Source organism: Bombus vosnesenskii, unplaced genomic scaffold (genome assembly GCF_011952255.1).
Source record: "Bombus vosnesenskii isolate JDL3184/JDL3185 unplaced genomic scaffold, Bvos_JDL3184-5_v1.1 scf7180000016276, whole genome shotgun sequence".
Taxonomy (NCBI): domain Eukaryota; kingdom Metazoa; phylum Arthropoda; class Insecta; order Hymenoptera; family Apidae; genus Bombus; species Bombus vosnesenskii.
In genome coordinates, this window is record NW_022884345.1 from 116,103 (window position 1) to 143,776 (window position 27,674).

General features: G+C 38.8%; 1 protein-coding gene across 1 annotated transcript; it reads left to right on the forward strand.

Moving 5' to 3' along the window:
• The first annotated feature begins 273 nt into the window (after positions 1 to 273).
• LOC117242734 lies at positions 274 to 27,674 on the forward strand. The gene is made up of 2 exons (XM_033509638.1): positions 274 to 963; positions 27,627 to 27,674. Exons 1-2 carry the CDS (start codon positions 274 to 276, stop codon positions 27,672 to 27,674), a joined length of 738 nt encoding a protein of 245 aa, XP_033365529.1.

A 27,674-nucleotide genomic window follows, 5' to 3' on the forward strand; every position in this document is an offset into this window, starting at 1 on the left:
CGGGACGGAGGGGTGACCGGGAGGTCTGTACTCCGCGGGGTCCCGCAAGGTTCGGTGTTGGGTCCATTGCTGTGGAACATCGCGTACGACGCAGTGCTTCGGACGCCGATGCCTCCGAACTCGACACTGACGTTCTACGCCGACTACACGTTGGTGCTGGTCTGAGGCACGGCATGGAGTAGAACCGTCCGCCTGGCTGAGTTGGCGGTGGCCTGCGTGGTCGCCGAGATCAAGGAATTGGGACTGAGGGTGTCCCCAGAGAAGTCCAAGGCAATGTGTTTTTACCGCAGGGCCGATCACGGGACGTCTCCAGCGGGTTATCACCTGAGGTTGGAGGGGGCTGAGATCGGGGTCGGAACCAGCATGAAGTATCTGGGCCTAACCCTCGACAGCCACTGGACCTTCAGCGATCACTTCGAGCACCTGGCGCCGCCTGCGGAGGCGACGGCGAACGCCTTAGGACGTTTGCTGCCTCGGCCGGGCGGGCTCGACGTCGGAGTGCGCCGGCTGTACGCCGACGTGGTGCGATCGAAGCTCCTCTACGGAGCTCCGATCTGGGCAGAGGACCTGATGACCATCCGTCGCAAGCTCCTAGTGATCAGGAGGCTGCACAGGGCTGTGGCCATCAGGGTAGTGAGGGGCTTCCGCACCATTTCGGCGGCGGCAGTGGCGGTGCTCGCCGGATTTCCCCCGTCTGAATTGCAGGCCCTGAGGTGTCGTAAGATTTACCACCATACTCGGGGTGTGTCGGGCGGGGTGGGCCCGGCGGGCGCCGACGTCAGGGTTCGGGCTCAGCGGGCTTTGCTCGACAGATGGCGCACCAGCCTCGACACGAGAGCGGGTGCGCCGGGGATAAGGGTCCTTGGGACCGTCCTTCCAAACTGGGACGTTTGGTTGGACGGCGGCGGACTTCCTCTGACGTACAGGGTGACTCGCAGGTGCTCACCGGACACGGCTGCTTCGGTGAGTATCTGCACCGAATCGGGAAGGAGGCGACCGAGCGTTGCCACCACTGCGATGCGAGCGTGGATTCGGCGCAGCACACGCTGGAATACATCGCGGAAATCGGATGGGACCTCTCACCGCCGACGATCCTCGAGGCATTGTTGGTAAGCGAGAGAAGGAGGAGGGCCGTGACCTCCTTCTGTGAACAAGTTATGCTTCGAAAAGAGGCCGCGGAGAGGGTGAGGGTGCGGAACTCTCACCCTGAGAGGATTGACCGGCGAGGGCGCGGCAGAGACCATGGACGCGCTTCAGTGAGGCGCGCTAGGTGGGGCCGCCGCGCCCCCCGGTAGGGTGCAAATTTAGGCGCTGGCAATAGCTCAGCGCCCCGGGGCCGCAAAGCAACCCGGTAGGGGAACCGAGGCGCGGTGTGACAATAGCCACACACCGCTCCATCAAGCGGCGGTATTAGCACGCGGGGGGGGGGGCGGTGTATCGCTCACACCGGTTCCCGGACCCCTTTCGATCGCAGCCGGGACAGTCATCGTGGAGGTTTTTGTCGGTTGGAGTCCGGCACTACCACGACGCTTTTCCCCAGAAGCGACCTGGTGTCCGTGCGGATTTCCTCCACGTTAATAAAAAAAAAGCACTGTGTTACATATTCTATCCTACGAAGAAATAATTTGTAATAAATCAAAAAGTATACGTCTGTGCGATAACAAAGTTTGTAATCAGTTATGCAATAGACGAAATTACGTAGACTTTCTGTGATGTTCGTTTATGACATATTGCAGTTTAAATGTTGTACCTGCAGATTGGTCGTTTTACTGTTTAATGTCTGCAAAAGTTCCCGCTCGTTTATCTTTTTAGGCGACCACTTAATTTTCATTGAGTTTGTTAAATTCATTTCCAGCGAAATGCTTGATGTTCTAGCTCACACTTGGAGCACATAGTTACATGTGTGCGTATCTGCGCGCGGTATGTGCTGATATATTCAGCTGCTCTCTTCCATTGAACTTCGTTTGAATATAGTCTAGATTCATTCTGATACGAGTGGATGGTTCGGGGATTTATAGGGGAAGGTTGCACCATTGACGAAATCCGCGGTAATACCCGTGCCGGTCCATAGATGTCGGTTACATAAAAATCCCAGAGTAGAATTTCTCTGAATTTAGATTAACGACGCCCGATATTTTGATAAATTCAAATAGCGATCCTTAGTAGTTTGGAAATACAATTTCCTGTGCCGCAAACGGTTTTTGCCTTTCGCGTCTACACGCGCATTAAACAATAGCAACGTAACAATATTTTTAAATTAATGTAGCATCGTGGAAAGAAGGGCCTGTGGTGGCACTCGATAGGAAATACCACCACTCGACACTAACTAGTGTCGGACGACGGTAGCGCAGTGGTTAGCGCCTTAGGTTGCGAACATTTCAGCAAGCCGTACGTACGAAGCAGCCGTACGTACTCAGCAGCGACATCTACAAGCGCTAAGCGCAGCCTAAATTTCCACGATATTACATTAATATATTTAAATATTATCCTTTAAGATTATCGGTAGAAATACAGATCGAGTCAGTATAAGCTATCACCTGAAATAACCCGTTATCTGTTGATTTTATTCAAAAATGTTTCAAGTGAAATTTATCGTAAAATATTTAAGGAGGTTCGTCGAACCAGTACCTTACGACTTTTCAATACCTTATATTTTTTGAAATGCTTATTAAGGCGACTATTGAATGTTTTAAACGGCACTTTGTATTTTTCATACGATTGGTCGATCCAGTTGGACAAGGAAAGACATACATAGAAAAGGAGAAGTAGTACATTTATTCCGTTTTTTTTACCTTTTATGCAGTGCGTTTGATAAATTCAATACTTTTATGCTTGCAGTGCAATACCTTTCTTACTTTGTACGATACCTTTCTTTATGTTAGAATAAAAGCTTTTCCATTTAACCACAATATCATTAATTACCAGAACTGTTGTAATAGGTACGACCAAAGCTTCAAAGTAACAGATAATAATAGTTAGAGCCATATATTTTTGTCAATAAATACAAACAATGTTAAAAAATGCAGAATTAATAAATCATCTGCTCGTTAATAGAGTTTAAAGAATTCTATTATTAGAAAATACGTGGAACTGTTTCATAGAATTCATGACATAAATAATCTGTGTACACTAAGAATTTATTGCACTTTTAATTCTAGCAATTGATATAACTCGGACCTTAAGTTTCTCTGATTCAAGCGTGTGCGTACCTAGTAGCTTGAATTAATCCAAAATGGTGCTACAATTCTGAATTTTATTATTACAAAAATTTGAGCATCTTAAATATCAGTGGAAAACAATATCTGACAGAAAGAAGCAAATGTTATATGCAAAAGTTTGTCTCGTGCCAGATTTTTTACATGCATCTACGTATTTTCCAACCTTGAACGACCTAAAGTGACTTTCACGTGATCTTGAGTACGAAAAATTCACACAAGTAGGACAATTGATGGAAATACTGAAATAACTACGATGAAAAGATTAACGGAGGAAAATTTACTTTAGCATGTGCTCGAATTAAACGATTTTTTGACTTTTCTTGTAACTTTCTCATTGGTATTAGCACGTGCAGTTTTAATACGTTCCTTCGTATTTCCAGCGTTTCCAAAGAAAGAAACGCGTAAGATCTGGTAAAGTCGGAACAGGCTGTTGAATATCTGCGCTACGACCGATCCGACGTTGCAGGAATTATCGGGTTTGACGATCTACTGATACATTTGGAGCCGAATATCCGTCATGTTGAAACTACGTTCGATATCTTCATGGTGTGGAAATGTTCTCTAATAGATCGACTCGCTGATAGCTCAAAAAACTTACACATTGTTCATCATTCGAAGTGGCATCGATAAAAAATGGTCGAATAATACGATCACCAAAGGTACCATATCGTATATTTACGCTTTGTGAACGCTGATGTACGCCTTGACGAAGCCATTTCTGATTTTCAGTATGCCAATAATGCATATTATGTCTATTCAGTCGTCCATGATTGATACAAACGAACTCATCGGTAGACAGCGGACCTTTATACGGATGTAATATATCGAAATATGCAAAATACATGCAACATGTATGCAAAATATATGCAACGAAATTTGTGTTGCAATTTAAACTGTAGTACGTTGCAATGGTTTTTTTTTCAATTATCGATTATAGCTTTTTGCGCGTAAAGGAAGTTTTAAAAAACCTTTTTCGTGCTTAATATCGACTTATGCGCTGCCGGTGATTGTAGTCGGGCCTCCTCTGCTATTCTACCAACATATTTCAACTTTTAACACATGTTTTGCGGTATCCGTACCAGGCAGCAACATCTTTTCTTCGGAAATTGGAAAATGAATTCGTTTCGGATAATTGTATTCAGGCCAACAAACGAGACTGCATTTTCTCATTTTTACAAAGCTCCCCTACAATCGAATTTGCGATAGACCCACCGGTTTCATCTCATCCACGAACATTCAGATATAATTGTGACCCATGTTTTTCCGAACGCTTTACTATTGAGACGTTTCCAAGGCAAAATTATTTTTTCTTCTCGACGAACTCGCCTCATATTTTCGATCGTTGTTTAAAGTAATAACAGTACGTTTATCAGGCTGTGTAACATTTTTCCTGCGCACACCCGTATCTCGATGTTGTTTCATTTGCGATTTTCTATCGCGTGCAATCTGCTTGTCACACATTTTGCAATAAGCGTCTTCTCCCTGCGCAGTAATACAATTATTTGCCAGTGCAGTAATTCAGTTAGACACCGTTACACGTTTGCAATCTTCTGACTTGGGCATCTTCTCGATATTTAAATTCTCAATCGTGAGTGTTTCACTATTAACACTATCGAATGGCTCGTGTAACTGAATTATTCAAATCTCATATAATCTTCAAATATAATACCGAACTGTAAGACAATTCGCTAACCAGGAGAACAGGGTACAAAACAAAGATGAAGTAATTGAAGCGGCATGGGAAGTAGGAGAATAGATAATTGTACCAGAGTATAACTTTATTTATTCAAATTGATGACATTTATCAGATACGTTCCTGAGCTCTTATTATCCGAATTAAGGCTGTAAGGATTTCATCTTAGTATTTACAAATTTTAGCTTAGTTAAGTCCAGTCATATGAAAATTAACTCCGATTATGGGAATGATAAACAAGGAAGGATGGGAGAACTAGTAGACTCCTATTATCCGACTGATCCAGTTATGCAACACGGCCGTGTCGGATAAATGGAGTTTTACTGTAAAATAACAGATTACTTAATCTTTCTCGCTTATCCTCGCTTAATGAATTATCTACTAAATATATACACATTCAGAATCTATGTATTTCTGTAAGAAATATGCACTTAAGCAAAATACATGCGATCTCGTAATGACGAAACAAAGAACGACCGAAAAAATCGCCCATTTTCTAGTCACTCGATTTTGGAACCGAATTTGGTACCAAATGATGGTATTCACATATTTGGATTCATTTTTAGCGAATTTCCTATCGTTTTTCGGGAAGGTGGTAATGATACTTTTTGTTTTTTGGAAGACACGCTAATAAGTATTGTGTGAATTTTTCAACTCCAAGCGATGCCAAAAATAGTCATTTTATAACATCCTTCGTTCTCGTCGCAGCTGATGATTATTTTTTCTTAAAAGCATTAATGCAGATTTCGACTATGCTGTTACGGAATAAGTGAAAGTCCTACGACTGCTATGTTAAGATAGAACAATAATGACGTAAAAAATGTTAACTTGTTAGTAATACACAATCGTAATTTTAATAAAGCCGCTTAAAACGTACGTAACGAGCACACTAATATACGCCGGTTTAACAACGGATAGGTGGCGAAGGTGGGCACACCAATATCAAGATCTGCTTTTATCTTTACTCGTAACGAGAAGGTTAATGTGATGCAATATTTTGCTGTAGCAACGTTTTATCCTTCACAAATTGGCTGCGAATCAGCTGTTAAACTTATTATCTATACTCATACATCGATGATTTGTGCTTGGATGTACGTTAACGCGTGAAGTTTCGATAGGGAACAAGGACCAATCAATTTCTCTAAAAGTGCCAACATTTTTAAATATGCTTGCCACGATTAAATACTTAGCTGATTAGCTCTTGGTACCGACATCTCGAATTCGATGTTTAATTTTCAATGAAATTCAAACATTAGACTTCTCTTAATATCAAGTTGCCCGAGAACTAAAATTAATTTTTGATTAAACTGTTCAAACCAATGATACTACCATCCTAACGTAACTATCGTAATTAAAGTTCTTGCGATCAACAGATTTCTGTCCCATTAAAGAAGCATCAAAAGCTAATTATTCTCACGGTGAAACGATATTAATATCTCCATCGAGAAGGAGCAAGTATAATTTTAGTGAATATTCAATCGTATACGCGGTGATCCACCTAGCACCTTGAATACCTCAAATATTTCACTTATTGTTATTCGGAAAATGTCAGAAGAAAACATTATTTAATTAGAAAACTATGATGACAAGCAGAAAATTTATCTCGAAATTATATTTTCCGGCATTACAAAATCACGAATGTTTTCTTAAATGAGATTATATATTTTTATCGTCATGACGTTATATCTGTGGCGAGTGATCAATAATGGAATCATTAGGGTGCATGTTTGGGAATAAATGCAAACGACCAGAAGTGTGTAATGCGAATAGTAAAAAATGTGTGCACGTGTATTGTTGCGTCAGGCAACACTCTACCTAAACCAGGCCACACACCGCGGGCAAGATAGCAGCCAGATGTCTTCGGATCCTTACTGCGTACCCTCAATAGTCTCAAGTACCCTCCATAAATCCCAGGAATTTCCTAATCAAAGTCCTTCAGACCGAACAGATATTCTCTCACTGCATTGTTTCCTAAAGTTTATTGTCCACTGTGGGTTGACACGGGAAAGTTGCCTTTTCTCGCGTATGAGGCCTCCCACTAGCGACTTTATCTCGAGGGCGGTTAGCATCCTTCCTCACCCACCACCATAGCAAATAACCAATTAACAACGAAGCCTATTTCCCTGACTCTCTTGGCCAAAATCGTCACCAACAAATCCGATGGTCCCGTGCGCTAGGCACACTCATCCCTAGCTTTCCTCCGCCACGGAGGATCACCGAACATCACTGATTTTCCATCTTTCAAACAATCAACATCCTTCGACCGGGTTTACACCCGAAGATCAGTCACTCACTTATCTTATACATACGCACCAGCGTAACCATCTTCTTCGAAAAATTGTTGGAATAAACTGTCATTCACACCTTGTTACATCAGTGTAATATTCAATTAACCACCTCTATTATCCTAATCGAAATAGGGGATTCGTGGCGTCGATTATTTAATCGTAACAGGAATTTACGACTCCTGTTGGCGTGCTTCCTCGCGATCGCGTCTCTCCGCGAGTGGTCGGAACATATATACACACTTATATATGTTTATATGTACTTGTATATATATATATATATATATATATATATATATATACATATATATAACATATATATATATATATATATATATATATATATATATATATATATATATAACATATACACATATAGTAAGGAGAAAAATTGACCAATGTAATGCTTTTTGTAGAAAATGATAATTTTGGTTCGGGTCGTATCGAGTAGTCCAGTGATTAGGGGGTTTCGGTGTTTGTTGATTCTTTTGCTATATCTGTCGCTATATTTTACTATTTCCTCTTTGACGGTGGGTATCTTGAGATCGCGGTGTATTGTTTCATTGGTTACATACCAAGGTGCGTCAATTAGGGATCTTAGCGTTTTCGATTGAAAGCGTTGGAGTATTTCAATGTTGGAGTTACTTGCTGTTCCCCATAGTTGGATTCCGTGGGTCCAGACAGGTTTTATTACGGTCTTGTAGAGGGTAATTTTATTCTGTATGTTTAGTTTGGAGCGTCGGCCCGTGAGCCAATAGAGTTTTTTTAGTTTGTCCTTTAGTTGCTTCGTTTTATCTGAGATGTGTGTCTTCCACGTTAGTCTCCTGTTCAGGGTCATGCCCAGGTATCGGACTGTGTCCCTGCTACGAACTGTTGCATTGTTGATGGTGACCTGGGGGCAGGTTTGTTTTCGGAGCGTGAAGGTTACATGTGAGGATTTCTTTTCGTTGACAGTATTAATATAAATACCAATATTTCGTACGTATCTTGTTTGTACTTAAAACGGCTGCAGTTCGTTTTGACATACTTTTAATCAAATTTGTGCATACCTCTTGAGGGATCGCATACCTTTGTTCTTCAACTCTTTCCCATAATTCATCGAGATTCCCGTAGGGATTGGAGGGATTGCCGAAGTACAGTCCATATTTTTGCGGCTGTGTCTCGCTTGCGCCAGTTCCTTTGGCTGTGTTAATCTCACGGAAGCAAACTACGGAGTAAAGGCTACGGTTAATACCGTGGCTAATCCCTGCTTACGCGAGTCCGCAGTCGTATAAACAGATCTGGACACTCTTATACCGAAAACAAAGAAGGAATCATTCGAAAATTGAGTCTTGAAAAAACAACATGGAACGCAGGAAGAGTGTATAGATATACATAGACATGATATACATAGTATCTGATACTATGCATGTCTTAAACCGATACAGAGGCACTCTGTTTATCTTTGTCTATCTCGTAGATCGAAACACTTCTTGTTTTCCAACTCCATGGTATATCTGTATGGGTCGACCCAGAGGGACCCTGTCCGACCTTGAACTGGATCCGATAAAGATAGCTGTAGTCGTGTAGCTGTGGTTGATGAGCTTTCGTGACAGCTACACATTAACGAGCTCCTGACGTATGTAGCTCGAGCGATTCTGACTATTCCGCGCAAAGACTAAAGCAATTCTTACGACGATCGAATCGTGCTTGACTCGACCGAGAGTTCAGCAATCCCCAAATTCGGATGGCTCGGGGAAGATGCATATTAATTGGATTTTACCGAATACAAAAAGGTCCGATCAAACTCGCATTCTCTTCGATGACTTTCGTTGTTCAACTTTTCTTAGCTTTTCGTAATAGTTCAACGTTTCGTAGATTTTGGAGCCTACTTTTTCGCAGCAGACATTAAACTGAAGTTTTCCGACCCTGTGACGTCTATTTGCACTGTGCGACTCGAAACCATGAAGTTAGTTGCTGTTAGTTGCTAATTTACTGCCACTAATAATGTTAATGTCACGTTATTTACTTTCTATTTGACCGCGATATGTAAGCATATTGTGGATTACTATAATTATAAATAATGTCAGTGTAAGAGCCAATGAAACCTTGACATTACTTTCTAAAAGAATGGTGGAATTGCGAGCCGTAGTTCCTTTGATAAGTTTGGTTCTTGTTACGAGTAGAATACAATGCCGGCAAAAAATTTGACAACAAAATACAAGATCAAGATCAATTTTAAAATTCAGATACGGTAGTCATGATATATAATTTTTGAACACTGTGTACGACGATATAGGAGATTTGTAAAAGAAGCGTGTAAAGTTAACCACGAACATGATTTTCAAGCTCAAATTTTTTATTGCAACATATTCTACTTGTCACGAGGAACAAAATTCTCGAAAGAACCACCGGTAGCGAATGGTCCCTGGTCCCGAAAAGAAGTCAGAGTGTTAATAATTCTCGCACTAGCTTCATTCGCAGTTTTACAGTTTACAATTACGTTCGCATTTAATGAGAAGGTAGCATACTATTTATGAAACAACGAGAAATACAGATTACAGGAATATTCGCAAATCTCTGCGTGCAGAAGATTATGTTAACCGCTTGGTGATCAAGAATTAATACTACGACATCTGAATGCAGATCTACCCTGCATTAACAGGCGGAAAGGAGAAGAACAGATTAATTATCGCTCTTACTCGTGCTTATCCATTACTGAGCTTGCATAAACTGGTCGAGTGAGAATGAATCACATGACGGTGTGACAAATAACTCGAGAGAAAAGCTTACGACTTTACAAAATTCGCCGCGTTCAAGCACTCCAACCAAATGACTGTATTACTCGACAAAGTTTTCACCATTAAACGCTACGTAACTCGCAGCGCGACTCACACTTTTTCGAGCATGTGTTATTTATGAATGAAAGCAGTTTCTCAAGTTGTAGCATTCTCCATCGACAAAATGCCAGGATTTGAACTTACAGAAATCCAGATGCGATGGACGAAAGATTTAACTCAGGACGATCCACCATAAACGTATGGGCAGGTGTCGTTGGAAATTGTATTATTGCTCCTATGTTTTTGCCTACATCGATAAAAGGTACAACGTATTTGCGATTTTTGCGCTCGCGTCTCCTAATCGAATTACATGAAATTATGCGACGGCAGAGGCGTCGCTGCAAAAGTTTGGATAGGATACAGACCTGCTCCTAACGCGCGGCCTCGTTGCTCGTGAAATTTGATGGCGTTGAATATTTTGCTTTGAGAGAAGAAATTATCTACAATTCGATCGAACAGATTACGTTCGTTAAACAGTTACAACGTCCGATCAAATGCGGGTTTTATCCTTCAAAATTGATACGTGATCTTAGTGAGAAGTTCGTAGAGACTCGAGTTTGGGGCTGTTTAGAAAGAAAGAAAGAAAGATACGGGATATATAATAGTGAATTCAAGGTACCTGCGTGCAATAGTAAGTGCCATTTTCCTGCATCTGAGTGCAGAATGTAAACGCACTGTGAACAAACTCAATTTGAAAATTATTAAAATGTTAGTACTTTTCTTGGAGAAGGGATCGTTTGCGACCCGTGGTTCCTGTGAGACTTTTGTTCCTTGTGATGAGAGGGATATGTTGAATAAAAAAATGTTGACTTAGAAAATCACGCTGGAGGTCAAATTTTACGGTTTCCACACCTACTTTTTATGTTACAGCTACGAGAATCGAAACATCGGTTAAAAGCACAAGCGTGGACTTGAGTTATCGGATGGAATTTTAGTTAGCATTGAACAAACGGGATTCAAAGAAGGGCATAACTGACGGGTGGTTAGTAAAGTAACGAGTAAACTTTCGTGAACGAACCGACTGTATCGAGAGCTATCGAAGAAAAAGGCTGGACGAACCGACGCGACATTTTAGGAAACGTGTCGACCTTGCAAGTCGCTGTCAAATACTACAGCTCGAATGACGAAGGCAATTACGGAATAATCGTAAAGTGTCTTTTGCAACGGAATGCTAGGCACGAGTAAACCTTCTCAAACTACTTATATTTAAGGTATATAAAGTATTATAAAGTATATTTTAATATGATAAAGATATACTTATAGAAAGTAGCTTGGAACAATCTTAATTAAATTATAAATGAGGGACTCGATCTGTCAAACGATTAAATTTAATAAGACTCGAGCGAGCAAATTCGTTTAGGTACGTTCGAGGTGACGAATACATTGATTGGATACTACGCTCGAATGCGACTCGAACACAGTCCTGCAACTGTCAGGCTATAAAGCATAATTGCTCCAAAAGGGAATTTAACCCGATTTCACTGACTGACAGTGTTACGTTCCGACATTCAATTAAAACTACCCAAGAAGATTGGACGTTCAGTTTCTTACATACATATCCTAAAATTGCATACTTTTAGGTAGCGAGGCTTGCTATGATCTTATGACCTAGTACAGTATGTTGGGATGGATCATGGTCAACCCTATCCGACAGCTACATTAGACTAAGCATTGCATTGCCACTTCATGGAAGATGCGTACGTAACGAGTGGAATTATTCTGTATAAAGTTGTCGCGCTACTTTACACGTTCAAAGTCTCATTTCTTGTAATTTTATATGTCGGGTTTACATTAGAATTAGGGTTAGGGGCGTGAAACGAATCTTCGTTTGGGTTACACGTTGTCGTTATGCAATAGAGAAGACATTGACTAGTGCAAATACGATTATTATAGAACCGGACAAGTAACCGTGGTAGTTAGGTACTCGAGAAACTAATGACAATGATCCTAGGTTCAATAACGAATCCGCGGTCGACGGGATGATAGATGAACGTACTCACAAAATCTAAGTCGGACGCGTAATATTCACTGGTCGTAAAGGGTTACTCCTTTCATCAATGAGATCGCGGACGAGAATGTCTTTCCCGTCCCGATGATGCCACAGAGGAAAACTATAATGGGGTGTGTCTAAAGACACGAGATCATCGGATTCGTCGAGAAAAGCCTTCGTTCAGAAAGTAAGGGAAATTGGCGTTGCTGCTAATTGGTCAATCTCCATATCGATGGTTAGAAAAAGATGCTAGCCGCCCTCGAGGGAAAGTTGCTAGTGGGAGACGCCGCTCGTTGAAAAATATGTCTCCCCTATCTTCCCGTAGTTGGGACAAAGACTGTTTGTCTGTTTGAAGGACTTTAGTTAACTAAATCTTAAGATTTATAACGGGCCCTCGAGCTAGCCGAACATGTACTGCGGATACGCATCGACATCTGACAATCATCTTACTCGAGGAATAGGGTCTGCGTGTGGCGAGCCACGGGACCGAAACCGTTGGAATGTTTACTGTCGCGTGTCGCCATGAATATTTCTTTTAAGGAGAGCTATAGAATTACTCCATACCTTTGTTAGACAAAGCGTTCATCCCGTGACCGCGGCTACGTTCGGCGACTGACTGTCGCCTCGAGCCCAAGCTCATTATCACAACTCTCGAACAATTACAATCGGATTGAATAACTACAATTGTTCAATTACAGCCATAGTAGACTCTAGGTTACAATGTTGTGGGATTATCCAAAATTCCAAAGGCTCCGGTGTTCTTTCATCTCCGACATATATAATTGACTACTGTTATTGCTAAATTCATGAAATGGTAACGCATTAATTGCATACACAGAATTTGTGAAAACCATATTACAAAAGAATTACTTAATAAATCGAGCAGAATCGCTACAATTACTTTCCAGACAGTTAACCGATGCATTTCTTCTTATAGGCAGCAGTTCATGCTTTGAGATATACATCGTTATTCATTGATACGTTCATGCTGTAATACACGAACATATGCGTTACTCTGCTACTCACGATGCATCGTGACAAGTATGCATTTTTGTATGAAAAACCGTTTATTTTCATTTTATGTTCATTTTTAAAGTCAGATGCGATACGAAATAACGTCAGTGCTGTTTTCTGGCTGCCCGCGAACATATGATATCTATTCCATTTTCAATTTGATTTTATCTGCACGTTAAAGCGAGCTGTGGAATAAATCAAACTTGCTCGAGCTTGCTTGAATCTCTGTATCATAATGTGAGAACTTTCACACGCCTAAATCTTGGCAGTCTGACGATCGAGAATATTGCTACCGGAAGAATCGCTCTCATCCGTAAACAAGATATTTCCAAGGATTGCGTTATAATTTTCTTAGCGGCCAACCATCGAATATTCATCAAGCGACATAATTTCGCACACGCGAATCTTCCAACGTACACGTTTTTCGCGTATTATTTTTTCCTGCTTCGTGTGAAACCCCTACTCGACAAACTGTTCTTTGCAATACATCGATGGATAAATACGCGCACAAACACGTAATACGTGTGTGGCGGAGGTGTGGTTCGAGCTAGATGAAAAGAGGAGTTTGCGTTTCGTCCCAGGACTACCAGTGGACTTGTCGGTAAGGCTATGCCCGGTAGTCCCTGCCTTAGACCTAGTGGGAGTCTCGCTAAGTGCGGTATTTATATCGTGCGCCCGTATATTCGACCGCTAGCGAGATAGACAGCCTCGTCGTCGTCGTAGCCCTCTGGTGTTAACGGTTGGTACCCGCGGATCGCCCGGGAGGTGTTGCGCCGCGTTGATGCCGCGAGCTGTTAGCGTCCTGTTGATACCGATCCGCCACATGTGCAATAGAATGCTCGAGGTCAATTTTGTGATACTCTTTTTCAACAGATCTTCGCAAATTCGAAGGTGTAGAATCACCTCCCAAAGCCACAAGATGACAACACACACTTTCTTAACACACTGTGTAACATTGAGGTATCCAGTTTTGCCACATACAATTTTGTCATTGTCACGTTTGACTTTGTTCATTGTAAAGTCAAATTTGCACACTCCATCTGTGAAATAGTACGAAGAAATCATAGTGACTTGTATTCCTTATGATATCATGATGCCACATAATATATAATACAATACAATAATTCGCGAACAGATCACTTAATTGCTTTCAAAAGAATTACCACGGAAGCTTCCTAACACGCTACCCGGGGGCCAGGGATTTATTTCGTCGATAAGTTAGGTTATTAAACTTATGTTCTTTCATTGAAGACATCGATGGACGCTGTTCCAGAAATCGCCAATCACACTTGGCGAAGCATAATAGTAATTTACAATAACAAATACTTAAGAATGCCTAATTTTGCTAAACATAGGGTTCAATTTACAATTATGTAAATATTACTTCTTGAAAGTAACTTCTTAATCAATTTTAACAAATTTTGTAAAATCATGTAATAAATCTTGTTATTTATCGGAATAGTTAATACACAAATAAACACTGTACATATGTCGTGACAGAAATAAAGAGAGAGTTCATATTTCTAGAACAGTCATATTTATGATAACATAAGAGCTACCATATATACAATAATATAATTTCGCATGCGAAAAACATTTTTTTCGTTTCCATAAATCCCATGATATTCAATTTTTATTGTTGTAATCTGTGTTATTGTTTATACGTCTGTATTTATCTCTGAAAATTCTCGCTATTCAAATGAATATGAACAGAACGAAATGACGAAACCACATTGTAGCAATAACAATGCGATAGAATAACAGTTTTATATTGTGAATAGAAATAGTAACCTGGTGCAAAAATGAGTAAATATACGAATTAAATTTGCTCTTAATCAACAAAACTAATTATTATTCCAATGGTTGGCTTTGACAAACTGATTCGACTAAGCAATTGATTACCTAATGAATCACAACAGCATAGAAATATTAGTTTGACGTCAGTAATTTCTGCACATGATTAATACATAATTAATACATATTTGGTCAGACAAAGATAACATGGCTGTGTGACTGCAAATGAAAGATTCTATTATTTCTGTTCAATATCTCGCGTATTATATATTAGTATATAATTATAATTACGTAGTAATACAAATGGGAATAAAATATTTGGAATTCTCCATCTTCGAAGAAAGATACCAAGTTGGAAAATTGTATTTCTAATGATTTGTACCAATTTATATTTTTAACGAACGTATATACGTATCAGTATCAATGGTATACTTTAATAACGTGTGACACGTAAGGGTAGAAGTGTTAAAAATATTTGTAGACTACTTTGTTTTAGAATAATAAAATAAGAATTAAAATATTTAATTTTTTGATTCGTCAAATTTAAATTTATTGTTACTCGTATCGATTCACAAAATCATAAAGGTATGTTTTGTCAATTTCACAGGATATACACCATGATAACATATTTCAAATAATTCGTCAATAAATTATTATTACAATCAATTTTTAATTAAGTAGTAGATAACAAAAAATATGGAATACAATTTTTTCACACAACGCTTTGTTTGAGAGAAAAATAAAATTGAAAATTTATCATACGCGTGTATTAAGCCAATTGCCAACCGAACATGTTCTAACTGTATTTTTTTCAAAACGGGACCTTAAGCTAAAAAGCTTTATTTCACATATTCGACTTGTTCTTGTATGTGGTATGAGCACCTAGTCGGATGCCCAAGTTATGCGGGACACCCTGTAGAACCATGGTATGTATTTGTTTCTTCTCATATTTTGTTGAGAATAATATAACAGGTCCAACAATAAGAATATTATTTCGTTCAACACACTACAATGGAGAATATTTTAAGAAGAAGTTTTAACATCCGAATACAAGTACACGAATTAATATGCAATTTTAATAACTTTCAGATTTAAATATTCTCAGATTGGATAGTTGGGGAATTACTAACACTATTAAAATAATTATATTAGCACCGTTGAATCCATCTTTTTATCTTTTAGAAGAATACAGAAAAAAATATAACCTCCTATTTTCAAAATATCAATCATTTTGAAATTTTAAGAAAGACAAGAAAGAACTGTGGCACACACAAGCAAACATAAAATGAGGATTAAGTGAGCCCTAATCATGTAAATGCGGGGCTCTGTTTGACCCAACTTGGCACTGAGCGATCAATCGAAAGAGCAGTGCAGTAAAAAGTGCAATAAAAAGCTCTCCATCGTCCGCGTATCTTGGGAGAAAGACACAAATTCTCCAGAAACAAGGTGTAGAGGAAAAAGAAGAAATAGCGTAGGTCAACTAAACATACGCCGGTCTCAACCACCTGTAGAACAATTCTGACATTAAAGGCGCAAACAAACTTGACCATGTACGATAACACGTGGCACCACAATACCATCATATTTGGACTAACTTCTTTCCTTTGAATATTTCACCACGTTCTACACAATTCTCATATATATACATAAATATCTGACATATCGATAATTCGACAGACTTTGAAGATTTGTTCGCAATTTAAGAAGAGAGTACAGAATCCTAAACACATATATTTGATATTCACACATATGCAATAAAGTATTTGTTCCGCCTTCAGGAACAGGAGATGTGAAGATTTTCGTTGGTAAGTTTATGACAAGAAGCAGACAAGAAGCTATTTTTGAGCTGCAAAATTAGCATTCAGGACGATTTCCTTCAGTATTTGTAAAGATGCTTTTCAGCATTGATGCTGTTCTCAGTCGCTGAGCGTGAGCACAGCAATTTCCGCGACCCTTACCTAATTGATTGGAAGCCTCGTGTTTGCCCGCACATCGCTTAGCCCCTTTTCGCCAAGGACGCTCTTGAGGCGCACGGAAGTGCGTGAGTAATGCTAACGAGCATGCTGATTGGATTTTTCTTGCGTGCGCTGAAAGCCAATAGGTACGCGTACCTTTGGAACTTGCCCTGAAAGCCAATAAGCACGCGTACTTTTTGGAACTTGTGCTTGAACCTTGTTGGACGCTCATCCCACTCTAGCAAGACAGTCTCGCCAAGAGCTTCGTAAGCATTTCTCAGCAATCGGTGAAAACAGTCTCGTTTGGGTCTACGCTCGGACACACACAAGAATACGCATCTCACGGCCGCAGGAGCAAAGAGTATCATTTTGTGCGATCGAATCGATCAGTCGAGTCTTGCTCGAGCTTTTCAACCGTGAACAAAGAGTCCAAGCAACTGTGCGACATGACTCGTTTGAGCCAGTATAGTATTCGTTCGTATCGTCTCAGTATTGGAAAACTTCTCGCTCGGAGGAACACTCCTTCGTGACATTGACAGTTCATCAGTCGGAACACTCACTACTCTCGCTAGTAAATCACTTGCTCAAAATCAACTAGGTGTATAACAGGAGGAGTGGAGAGGAGAGGAGAACACAAACGCGCCTGTATGTGATATTTGTTGGGGCCAGAAGGCAGCTCGGCTCTACGCTTTCTGTAACAATTTGTTCTGACCTTGTATAGCGCACTACACGTGCCATCCTACCTGAAGGATCGCTTAATGTCCGACGTTATTGAGAACATTGTGATAATTGAGTCTACCGAGCGAGACTCGTTCAACTTTAAACTGTAACAAAGTTTACCAAACGGATTATATCTGAATTTTACTCCAAGTTGCGTCAACTATCGGCCTGCTTCTTTAAAAACCAAACAACCTATCAAAGATTTCACGACTCTCTCCCATCCCTTCTCCAGCGGAGATGAAATGATTCCTGAAATCATCGAAGTTTCCTTCGAGTCCGGACAATCGACGCCAGTATATAACGTCGGCGGAGACCTTCGAAATGTCTGATTCGTAAGACAGCTGTGTATGGTAAAGAAAGAAGCGACTTTTCTATGTCTCCAGTCCAAATCGTGAACAGAGTCTAAACATCGCAACTGTGGCACAAATCGTGTTAACGGTAAAAAATCGTTAACGATATCAGAGTATTTCTATAAAAAATACAGGACATGTATCTATATGTTTCTACAATGTAATGAGAAGAAACAAATAAAGAAGAATAAAGAATACATTTCTACAATTATAGAAGCTCTCGCTATTTGTATAAGCGGGATCTTAAATGTAATAAGAAGGTACTTAACGGTAATGTTAGCATCTGCCTGGAATTTAAAATGTCATCGTATAAAGTTAGACGTCAAATGACTAGATGCTACTGGCGGTTTAATTGTAATTCGGGGATGTAACAATACCCCCCTAACGAATACCCGATGAAGCTTAAGTCGATAGTTACCAAGGGTTAGCGTATCCACGAATTTCGTTGTTGTAAACGTTTATTGGCAACGTACTTGTACGAGAGCGGAACGAGCTAATGTGGCTTCTGGGAGATTTTATCTTACTTGTAGACGGTCCGAATGAACCAGCCAACTCACTGCGCTTGCTTATGCGGGCGCATGTAACACGTGCAGCATGTGCGCTACACATACCAGGGTCGGTTGTACCGGTCTGGATCGCTTTACGTTTAGTACCCAGGCTAGACAGAGGAACACAAAGTTGAGAAACGTCGGCATAAAACTGTACAACGAGCTACGTAAAGAGCCACGTTGCTTCTCAGCCAAGGCGAGATGGCTTTTTATATCGTTTATAATGTTCACTGTGTAAAATGTGAATTAATTTAAATCAAGGCTTCCGTTTACAGCTTTCTTCTTCATTTTTCTTAAAGTTACGTTTATAACAACTTAGCTACACAATATTAAAAATCGTTACGTATGTAATGTCGTTACATCATTAAATAATTATAAGAAGCATTTTACTGTCCTTACATTAAATTAAGAATGTTAAACATCGAAGGAGTTTCATTTTTTATATAACATATATAAAAAATAAAACATTTATCTAATTTGTTAAAATTCAAATATTTATTTAAAACATTTAAAATATATCTTTGTATAAGAAAAGCTGGATTGAGTATCTAAATTCTAGATTTAATCGCTAAACGAATTAAATAATATATATGTAGTATCGTGGAGGGAAGGGCCTGTGGTGGCACTCGATAGTAAATACCACCACTCGACACCAGCTAGTGTTGGACGACGGTAGTGTAACGTCAATTCACATCAGAGACCAGACCACACACCGCGGACAGGATGGCACCCAGATGTCTGCAAATTCTTGGTGCGCACCCTCAATAGTCTTAAGTACCCACCAAGGGTCTTGGCATTTTCATAGTTAAGGTCCTTCGGACCAAGCGAGTATTTCCTGTCTTAGATTTCCCTTTACGTTTATTGTCTACTACGTGTTAGCTTAGAAAGTTGGTTTTCTTCACATCTGGTATGTTCCGTTAGCAACTATCTCGCGAGGGCGGCTAAAACCCTTCCTGTTCCACCAATCGTCTTATTATCCAATCGGAGACGGTGTCTACTGCCCTCACTTCCTTAACCAAAATTGTCATCAACAAATCCGATAGTCCCGTGTCCTTAGACACACCCACCTCTAGCCTTCCTCAGACATGGTATCGCCAGAAAGACTCACTTATTCTATATCCTTAGAATAGTCAACATATCTATACCGGTCTCTACCCTTATAACAGTCGCGTACTTAACGTATCGTTGTAACTAAGTCTTACATAACGTGGTTCGAGTGAATTGTGATTTATGTTAATTCAGTGTGTGTTACATTGTGATTACTGAATTCATAATACAGTTTAATTAAAATAAAGTTAATAGTTGTGTTACGACTCATCTATTTTTATTTTCAACAACCAACCCCAAAAATTACGTGACAGTGGCGCAGTGGTTAACGCTTAGGTTGCGAACGTTCGGGACCCGAGTTCGAATCCCGGCGACCGGAGTCCGCTTTTTCTTCCACGATACAAAAATAGAAGAGAAGCGGCCGTACCCAGCAGCGATATCTACAGCGCTAAGAAGTTTCCGATATTTTACATATATTGAATACGTTAAACGGATTAATTGGCGAAACAGTGTAGATATAACTTATTAAAATATTTGAAATTTCAGGAAATTCAGGGAAGCAAGTATTTAACGTATGAATTCGTAATGTGCCCAAGTATTCCATTACGTGAATTCGTAATGTGCCCAAGTACACCATACGTAGCGGCACTAGACAACAAAACTTTCCAACGGTTTCGTCGGTACAAGTATAATATATCACCGAAACGTAAGTGCCGACAGGCCTAATGAGCCATCGATATCCCTACGGTCCTTCCACCGAATATTTGGAAGAACGCGTACGTGGTAACGGTCGCGGACACATAACGAACGCGTGCATAGTGGGGATATTGAGGCACAACAAAAAGGAACGAATCGGATTGTTAGAATTTAATCTCGAAATTAAGATTAGTAATCTGTGGAAGACACAATCTTTATGTTGAAATAATATTATGTGATATTTATTAAACAAAAATTACAGAAAATATAAGTGAGTGCTGTGGAATGTTAACAGTTGGTTAGTTATTCTCAGACTGACTGATTTAGTGACCCGAGGCCCTTGAAGAGGTTTAGAAACCCACTCTCTATGCAGTAATGAGTGTGACATGTGTAGATGCTGTGTGGCGGCACATGCCACGGAACCTTCCAGCGGCTTCGCGATACAAAGCGCTACGCCGCCAAGGCGCGACACCGACGTGCCCAATGTTCCATCCATATCTTTACGGTTCTTCCGCCAAATTCTCGGAAGAGCATACACTCGTCAGCCGCCGCGGTACATCTAACGAACGCACGTTAGTGGGGATATCGCTGGGCAACGAAGGGAAGAATCCGTTCGATCAATCACCTCATCTGTATGAGATTAATATCGTTGTATTCCAAGACGGATCAAGAAAACAGTTGAGTTGTAACCGAGAAATGAGAATCGTCAATTGAAATCGAGAGTTGTACGTAAAGAATCGAAAGCGAGAATTGTTAATAAATATAGTGTTGAACGCCGCCGAGTATTTCTTTGGCACCCTACACGTCCTACACCGAATCATCTCAGATTTATAAATTAAAATTTCCAATTTCCACGTGTGAATCCTTCACCACTATTCTCTTTTTTCTCGTTATTTTGCCCAAACATTATTCGTATCATTCATTATTCAAACGAATATAAATTTATTTCATTTCATATTTTACACTTTTAAAGTCATTTAATATTGAATACTTTAGATGCATGCATTTATCATTTTTGAATATGTTAGAATAATTATTAAGGTACGATGTTGAAATGAAGAGCAATATGCGGGCAGTCATCGGTGTGCATCAAGCTAATTCGTTGAAAATAATTATAATCGATTACAATGCAATGTCCAGAAGCATGAATACAAAACCGGGCGTCGTGTTACGGTCAAGTTCTGTTCTGTTCTATGCATTTGATTTCAGGCGCATGTGATATACAACACGGAATATTTATAACATGTATATGTAATTAAATGTCTCATCTGGTTTACACATATATTTATGAATTTACTAACGTACAAGTTGATAAATGTTTGTTCTAATTTTTTAAATAACTTCCATTTACATATGATTAAATAAATTACGGACGAATGCATAATTATAAGAACAGAAAGGTGTATTATCCATTTAGTCTTTAAGACGTACATATGTCAACAAATTAGTCAAAAGTTATATACATACAAAATTATTAGAGATTTTCTCTATCGTAATACTTGCGTCCGCTTCGAGAGTATCTACTTCATCGACTTTGCTTCTGTTATCTGATATAATTACATATTCACGAAATCCATAATATCCGATTTCGCTAATACTTCATGTCAAAAAGTAATAAAATGGAACGCAGATTAAAACGTGAATGTATAATAGTGCGTACTTCATTTATGGACCAGAAGAATCATTTTATAATTTGTAAATTGAATTCTTAATGATAGAAATGAATCGTCGATTGTGCATATGTTGTAAATTAGTTAGCGTATCTTACTCGAAACGATTTTGCGAAATTTTAGTAATTACATGGATCAGGACCTGATCCATTTCAAGTACGTCGTTATGATTTGAGGTAATTTTACTTGTACATATAACATATTCAGTTTTCGAGATTATTCGGAAAAATATTTTTGACACTTTTTACTTCGCCGTGGATTAACTTTGAGATAGATTTATGTTCCATTGGCTGTAGTCGGCGGTTGTCTCTCTCCTTCCAATGCCTGCGACCTGTCGTAATCGCGGATAGCTCGGATAAAGTCGGAGTTGCCAGACGGTCCCTACGTAAGGACGTGTTATGACATGGTAGAGAGTTATGGAGTAGCAGTGGACAAACTGTGGAGTAACGTCGATTGGCGTTGGCATAGCAACTGTAAACACATAGACGCTGGCTCTTGTGGTGTGGTTAGACTTGTGAGCCAAGCGGCTTGCTAGAGTACGGTAGAGACATGAAAGGACATGTAATGACGTCACTCGGTCCCTACTGCGTAGGGCCGCAAACAATTCTGGATGGGACCCGGGCTGCCCGGGAAACCGCGATCTGGATTGGGATCGTACGATCTCGGAACGCCGCAGGACGTGTCTTGAAGGACAGGAAAGACACTTCTCCGAGCACGAGCCGAACTGCGTGACGCGTGGTAGAGACACCGTTGCAAGTCCCTGACTGTCGTCCCTGGGCTTCGCGTGGAAAAAGATTTTAATCAGTGTAGACACGTCGATGCAAAACTTTATTTCGGAACGATTGATGTGTATACTCGTCGTGTAAGATAAAAAGTTACCATTTACGATAGGAACTCAACATTTTAATAAAAAGTAATATAAATGATATTTAGTGTTTCCTTTATACTTGCAGTAAATCTATCGCGTATTTTATACAAAAAGGTTTGATTATTTGATTATTCTCTTTGATGCGTATATCGCCTATTGTCCGAGTTGTTTTGTGCTTTATATCAGCTTGTAGAACTTGGTATCAGCTGCGTCAGCAAAAGCAAATTCACTTCGAAGATGTGTCTGAAGATGTGAAATGCCACTTTGTGTACCTTGCTTTGTAAAATATATTGAAATCAACTGAATTTCTTAAATTTGTCTTGCTTATGAATTTTATTTTTTGGCAATTTTCAACTGTTTAATAACGATACCTTTTTTATCAAATTCAATGAATTGTTAATTTTTTATCGAACAAAAATGTAATCCTTCCTCGTTTTTCTTTTGTCCTGCGTTCGACGTGCATACTCGTCATTGTTTAATTTCACCAGCGCAGCCCACAAGGAATTCTTGAAGTTACACTTTGCGCTTAACAGGTTAACATGTACGAAACAAAAAGTGCACAAACCCACATTTTGTTGCTTGGAATAAAAGTGGTAGATATTAGAAACATTTACAACATGCGACGTTACACGGTGACGAGAAGCATAAAAAGAATAACGAACTACGATCGATTTAGTCCGAATAGAATTAAACACCTGTATTGCGAATCGATTGATTATACATTATGAAGTTGTAGAGTGGTAGAGGGAAATGGAACGTCCGTTAATGCACGGTGGATAATCGTTACGACGCCCTCCTTAAAGCGAAAGTAGTCCTCCAAAATTTATAACTAATAACTAATGCAACTAATCGCTGTCGTTGAGATTAAATCGTAATTCGTTTGATCGGCGTTCCAACGCAGAAGACCCACATACGAATTATTTCGTCGTAGATCTTCCCTAATAAGAGAGGGACGTGAGAGGTACAAAAGATTTTGAAAAAACCGCGTTTAGAAAAAATTAAGGCTATTACCACTCCAATGGCAATAAATCCCGATATCTGCATAGTTACCTATCCAATCTCCAGCCAGGTTTTGGCTCGGTAGTTGGTTTTCAGTCTAGCGAGAGAGCCGTTAATTTGATCCCAGTCTCTGCTGTAGAAACCCTTTAAATACAATATGACGCTATTCAATACAACGTCATACTATATAACGTAAGACGTTATAACATAACCCTACATAACGTAATACGAAATAATGTTGAACTATATAACGTAATACGTTATAACGTTATACACTATGACGTTATACTACATAACGTAATTCGTTATAACGTTATAATCTACAATACAATACGTTATTATATTATAAAATGCAACGTTATACTATATAACGTAATACGTTGTAACGTTATAGAATGCAACGTTATATTATATAACGTAATGCGTTATAACATTATACTACATAACGTAATACGTTATAACATTATACTAGATAGCGTAATACGTTAATATCTTGTACTATATAACGTAATGAGTTATAACGTTATACAATGCTATATAACGTAATACGTTACAAGATAATCCTACATAACGTAATACGAAATAATGTCGAACTATATAATGTATTATGTTATAACGTTATACAATATAACGTTATACTGCCGAAAATTTTCTCGGTATAAAAATTCGGCCTTGCGAACATTTTACCAAAGAAGGACGCACTTAGTTTTGCGAATTGGCGATATCGTAACTAATAGAGGGGAAAAATATAAAAGTGTTGGAATACAACGATGTTAATCGCATACAGATGAGGTGATTGATCGTACGGATTCTTCCCTTCGTTGGCCATCGCTATCCCCATTAGCGTGCGTTCCTGAGATGTACCGCAGCCGCTAGCACGTGTGCGCTCTTTAGAGAATTCGGCGGAAGGCACACAGGTCACACTCATTACTGCATAGAGAGTGGGTTTCTAAACCTCTTCAAGGGCCTCGGGTCACTAAGCCAGTCAGTCTGAGAATAACTATCCAACTGTCTACATTCCAGAACACACACTTATAATTCTTGTAATAATTGTTTAATAAATATCACATTATATTGTTTCAACACAAACATTGTGTCTTCCACAAATTATTAATCTTAATTCCAAGATTAAATTCTAACAAAAAGTATGCTGGATACCATCCCATATTTCGTATTCAGGGAAACGAACAACTAGATGAGGCAACGAAACTAACGGCTAACATCAGGGAACATAATAAAATGTTGTACTTCGTCGCATTCAACTATATAAAATTTGCAATCCGGATATTATTCTAAAGTCACTAATTGTTTTCGATATAATTCTTCTTTTGTATCGAACTGAATCGTTTGGGTTTTGGAATCTGGTTAGTTTGTTTGAATGTTGAAATGTCTTATTCTTGGAAAAAAAGCGAGGCGTAGATTTAGAAATAGATACGACACTCTCGGTTATTATAGTAATCATAGAATATGGTGTAAAAGGGGAATAATAATAATAAAGGCGAGGTGTTAAAAATTTCATATAAAAAGGGAAGAATGAGTATAGTGCCCCAGATGGATATTAAATTAAATGTTCAGATGAAAGGAGACCGGGGTAGAGATCGCGCAAGTGTATTTATAGAGGAAACGCGCAACTAATTAACGGTACCTCTTAATGCTTTGGTACGCAGCATTTTCAAGACAGAATTGTGAAATTGTCGAAACATTACCGTTAACTCGTTCAAGTTATTAATTTATATGTATATATTATCGCAAAATCAGAATGTAAACTGAACAGTTCGTACTAAGGTTTGGGTATACATATACATATAAATTAAATTTGTTATAAAACACTACTGCGCGATATAACTGTAAAGAAATGCCATTGCATAATAAAAGAGAATTATTAATTTATACGGTACCAAGAATGTAGTGTAACGTGATCTGCATGAAAAGTTGGAAATTATTCTGGAGAACTATCGGAGGCAACTTCAAAAGACCGTTTCAGACTTTTAATGATTCGCTATATTCTTTAGCCCTCTCTGTAAAATAAACGGGATAATACTGTTATCCTCGTCTTCGGAACAAAAGGGGATGCTTTTTTTTGTAAATGAAGTGGACATGTAAATTTACACGTTTTACGATAGTTTGCTCAGGAAGAAGCAATATTCGTTTTAAAAAATGTTTGTTTTCGCTTCTACATAATTGATGTTTGGTTAATATTGGATAATAAAAAAAGAAAAAGTTGAAAGTTTTTGCGCTTATATCTTCGTACTTTTTTTTTATGTACTTAAGAAATATATTAATCTCGTGGCTGTTATTGTTGATTATGAAAATAGAAAAAATATAAAAGTAAAAATTAATGATTTCCGAAAAGAGCTACTAATATGAGATCCTGTTTGAAATTGAGACTGAAATCTAAAACCGTAATGTGGAAAGTGACGCATTTTCTTGCCCTTTTAAGGCAATTTGTACACACGAACAGAGGCAGCATTAAGGGGGTATTTTGGTTTAGAGGCATGAGTTTCGGGCGATTTTTGAAGCTCTGTACAAGCGAAACAAAAAATATTTTTGCTATTCTTCATTTTAGCATTTGTTTATTGATATTTCGAGATTACGTAAAAATTCACTGAAAAAAACTCAATATTTAAAAAGTTATGAGCTGGCAAAGTGGGTGTTGCCAAAAAAATGGGGTGTTGTGGCGTGCATGATATCAACCCTTCTGGTCATTTGAAACAAAAAATGCGAACGGATTCCTAATTAATATGGATGCCGCTATCGTCTGAATCTTGGAAAAGTCAATACAACATTTTTTCACAAAATGACGGCCGTTTGAAAAAAAGTTTTTTATTTCGCACGTTTTTTTTTTTTTTTTGACAATTCCAAACGTTTAAAAAATAGTAATATTAAAGATTTTGAGCTGAGCGTGGTCCGGACGATAGAGGAGTATATAAGGAATATTCAGATCAAATTTAAAATAAATCGGTTCATTAGAACCTGAGATATCGTGCACGCCAACTCGGAAAAAGTAGTTTCGAGAAAAATGCGTTCAAAGTTTTGAGACGTAGGTACTCGGGCAGCGTCTACCGTTTATTGCACATTGGTCCCGGTCGGACCGGAGCAGATGCTGCATCACAAAGATGGTTGTAACTCATAAAATAATTGAAATTTTGAAAAATCCTTTTAAGGGCATATTCTTAAATGTCTAAAGTTTGGAAATATGAAAAAAATTTTCGCTTTTATCACATTTCTAGATCAGAATACCCCCTTAAAACAGTCGAATTAACACTTTTCCAGAGATAGATTGACAGTGGAAATGTTCTTGCATAATACGATTCGGGATAATATTTAGAACAAAATAAGCTGCGTTGAAACAATTTTTCTCCGATGCTTTATATGCGAAATATAAATTACACAAAGAAAACACCACTTTCTTTTACATTTCGCTTTATATCTTGGAAATTATTTGTCGTATGTGAGAAAAGTTCAGCAGAACGGTTCAACGGTTTTAGAATTAAATTTCAGAATGAGTATTATGAGCATGGATGGTATTTAAACGTTGAAATCTATATAATAATGTAAGGCAATTACTTTTTAACTTTTGGGATGCAATGTATAGGAACCTATGTATGTATCTGTTCGATTCGCATTATTAAAAATCTTGGAAGTAACTTTATCAATTCCAGGACAGATTTCCTGATGTACACACATCATCGAGAGATAAATGTCGCCTGTTTGATATAAACAGTTTTTGTGTCGATAGATAAAGTCTCGAAAGAATTCCCGAATTGAATTTATGAAAATTTATGAATTATTGAAAATTCATATCTCGTGTTAGAATCAACAGATTCATTGTCAAGGAGAATATTATAACCTGCATTAAAGAAAATCCTGCATCACAGCGCCAGATGATCACTGTTTTATCTAGAGATACTAACAAAGCTATTATCTATTAAATCTAAAATATTCATTCTTGAATCAAAGATAACAAGATCTATGAATGATGTGGTTTTGGAACAAACTGCGATATAG

Coding starts and splice junctions, on each gene's coding strand:
- LOC117242734 (XM_033509638.1), top strand. CDS start 274: ATGTGTTTTTACCGCAGGGCCGATCACGGGACGTCTCCAGCGGGTTAT. Junction 964..27,626: donor CACCGGACACGGCTGCTTCG/GTGAGTATCTGC, acceptor CTTGAATCAAAG/ATAACAAGATCTATGAATGA.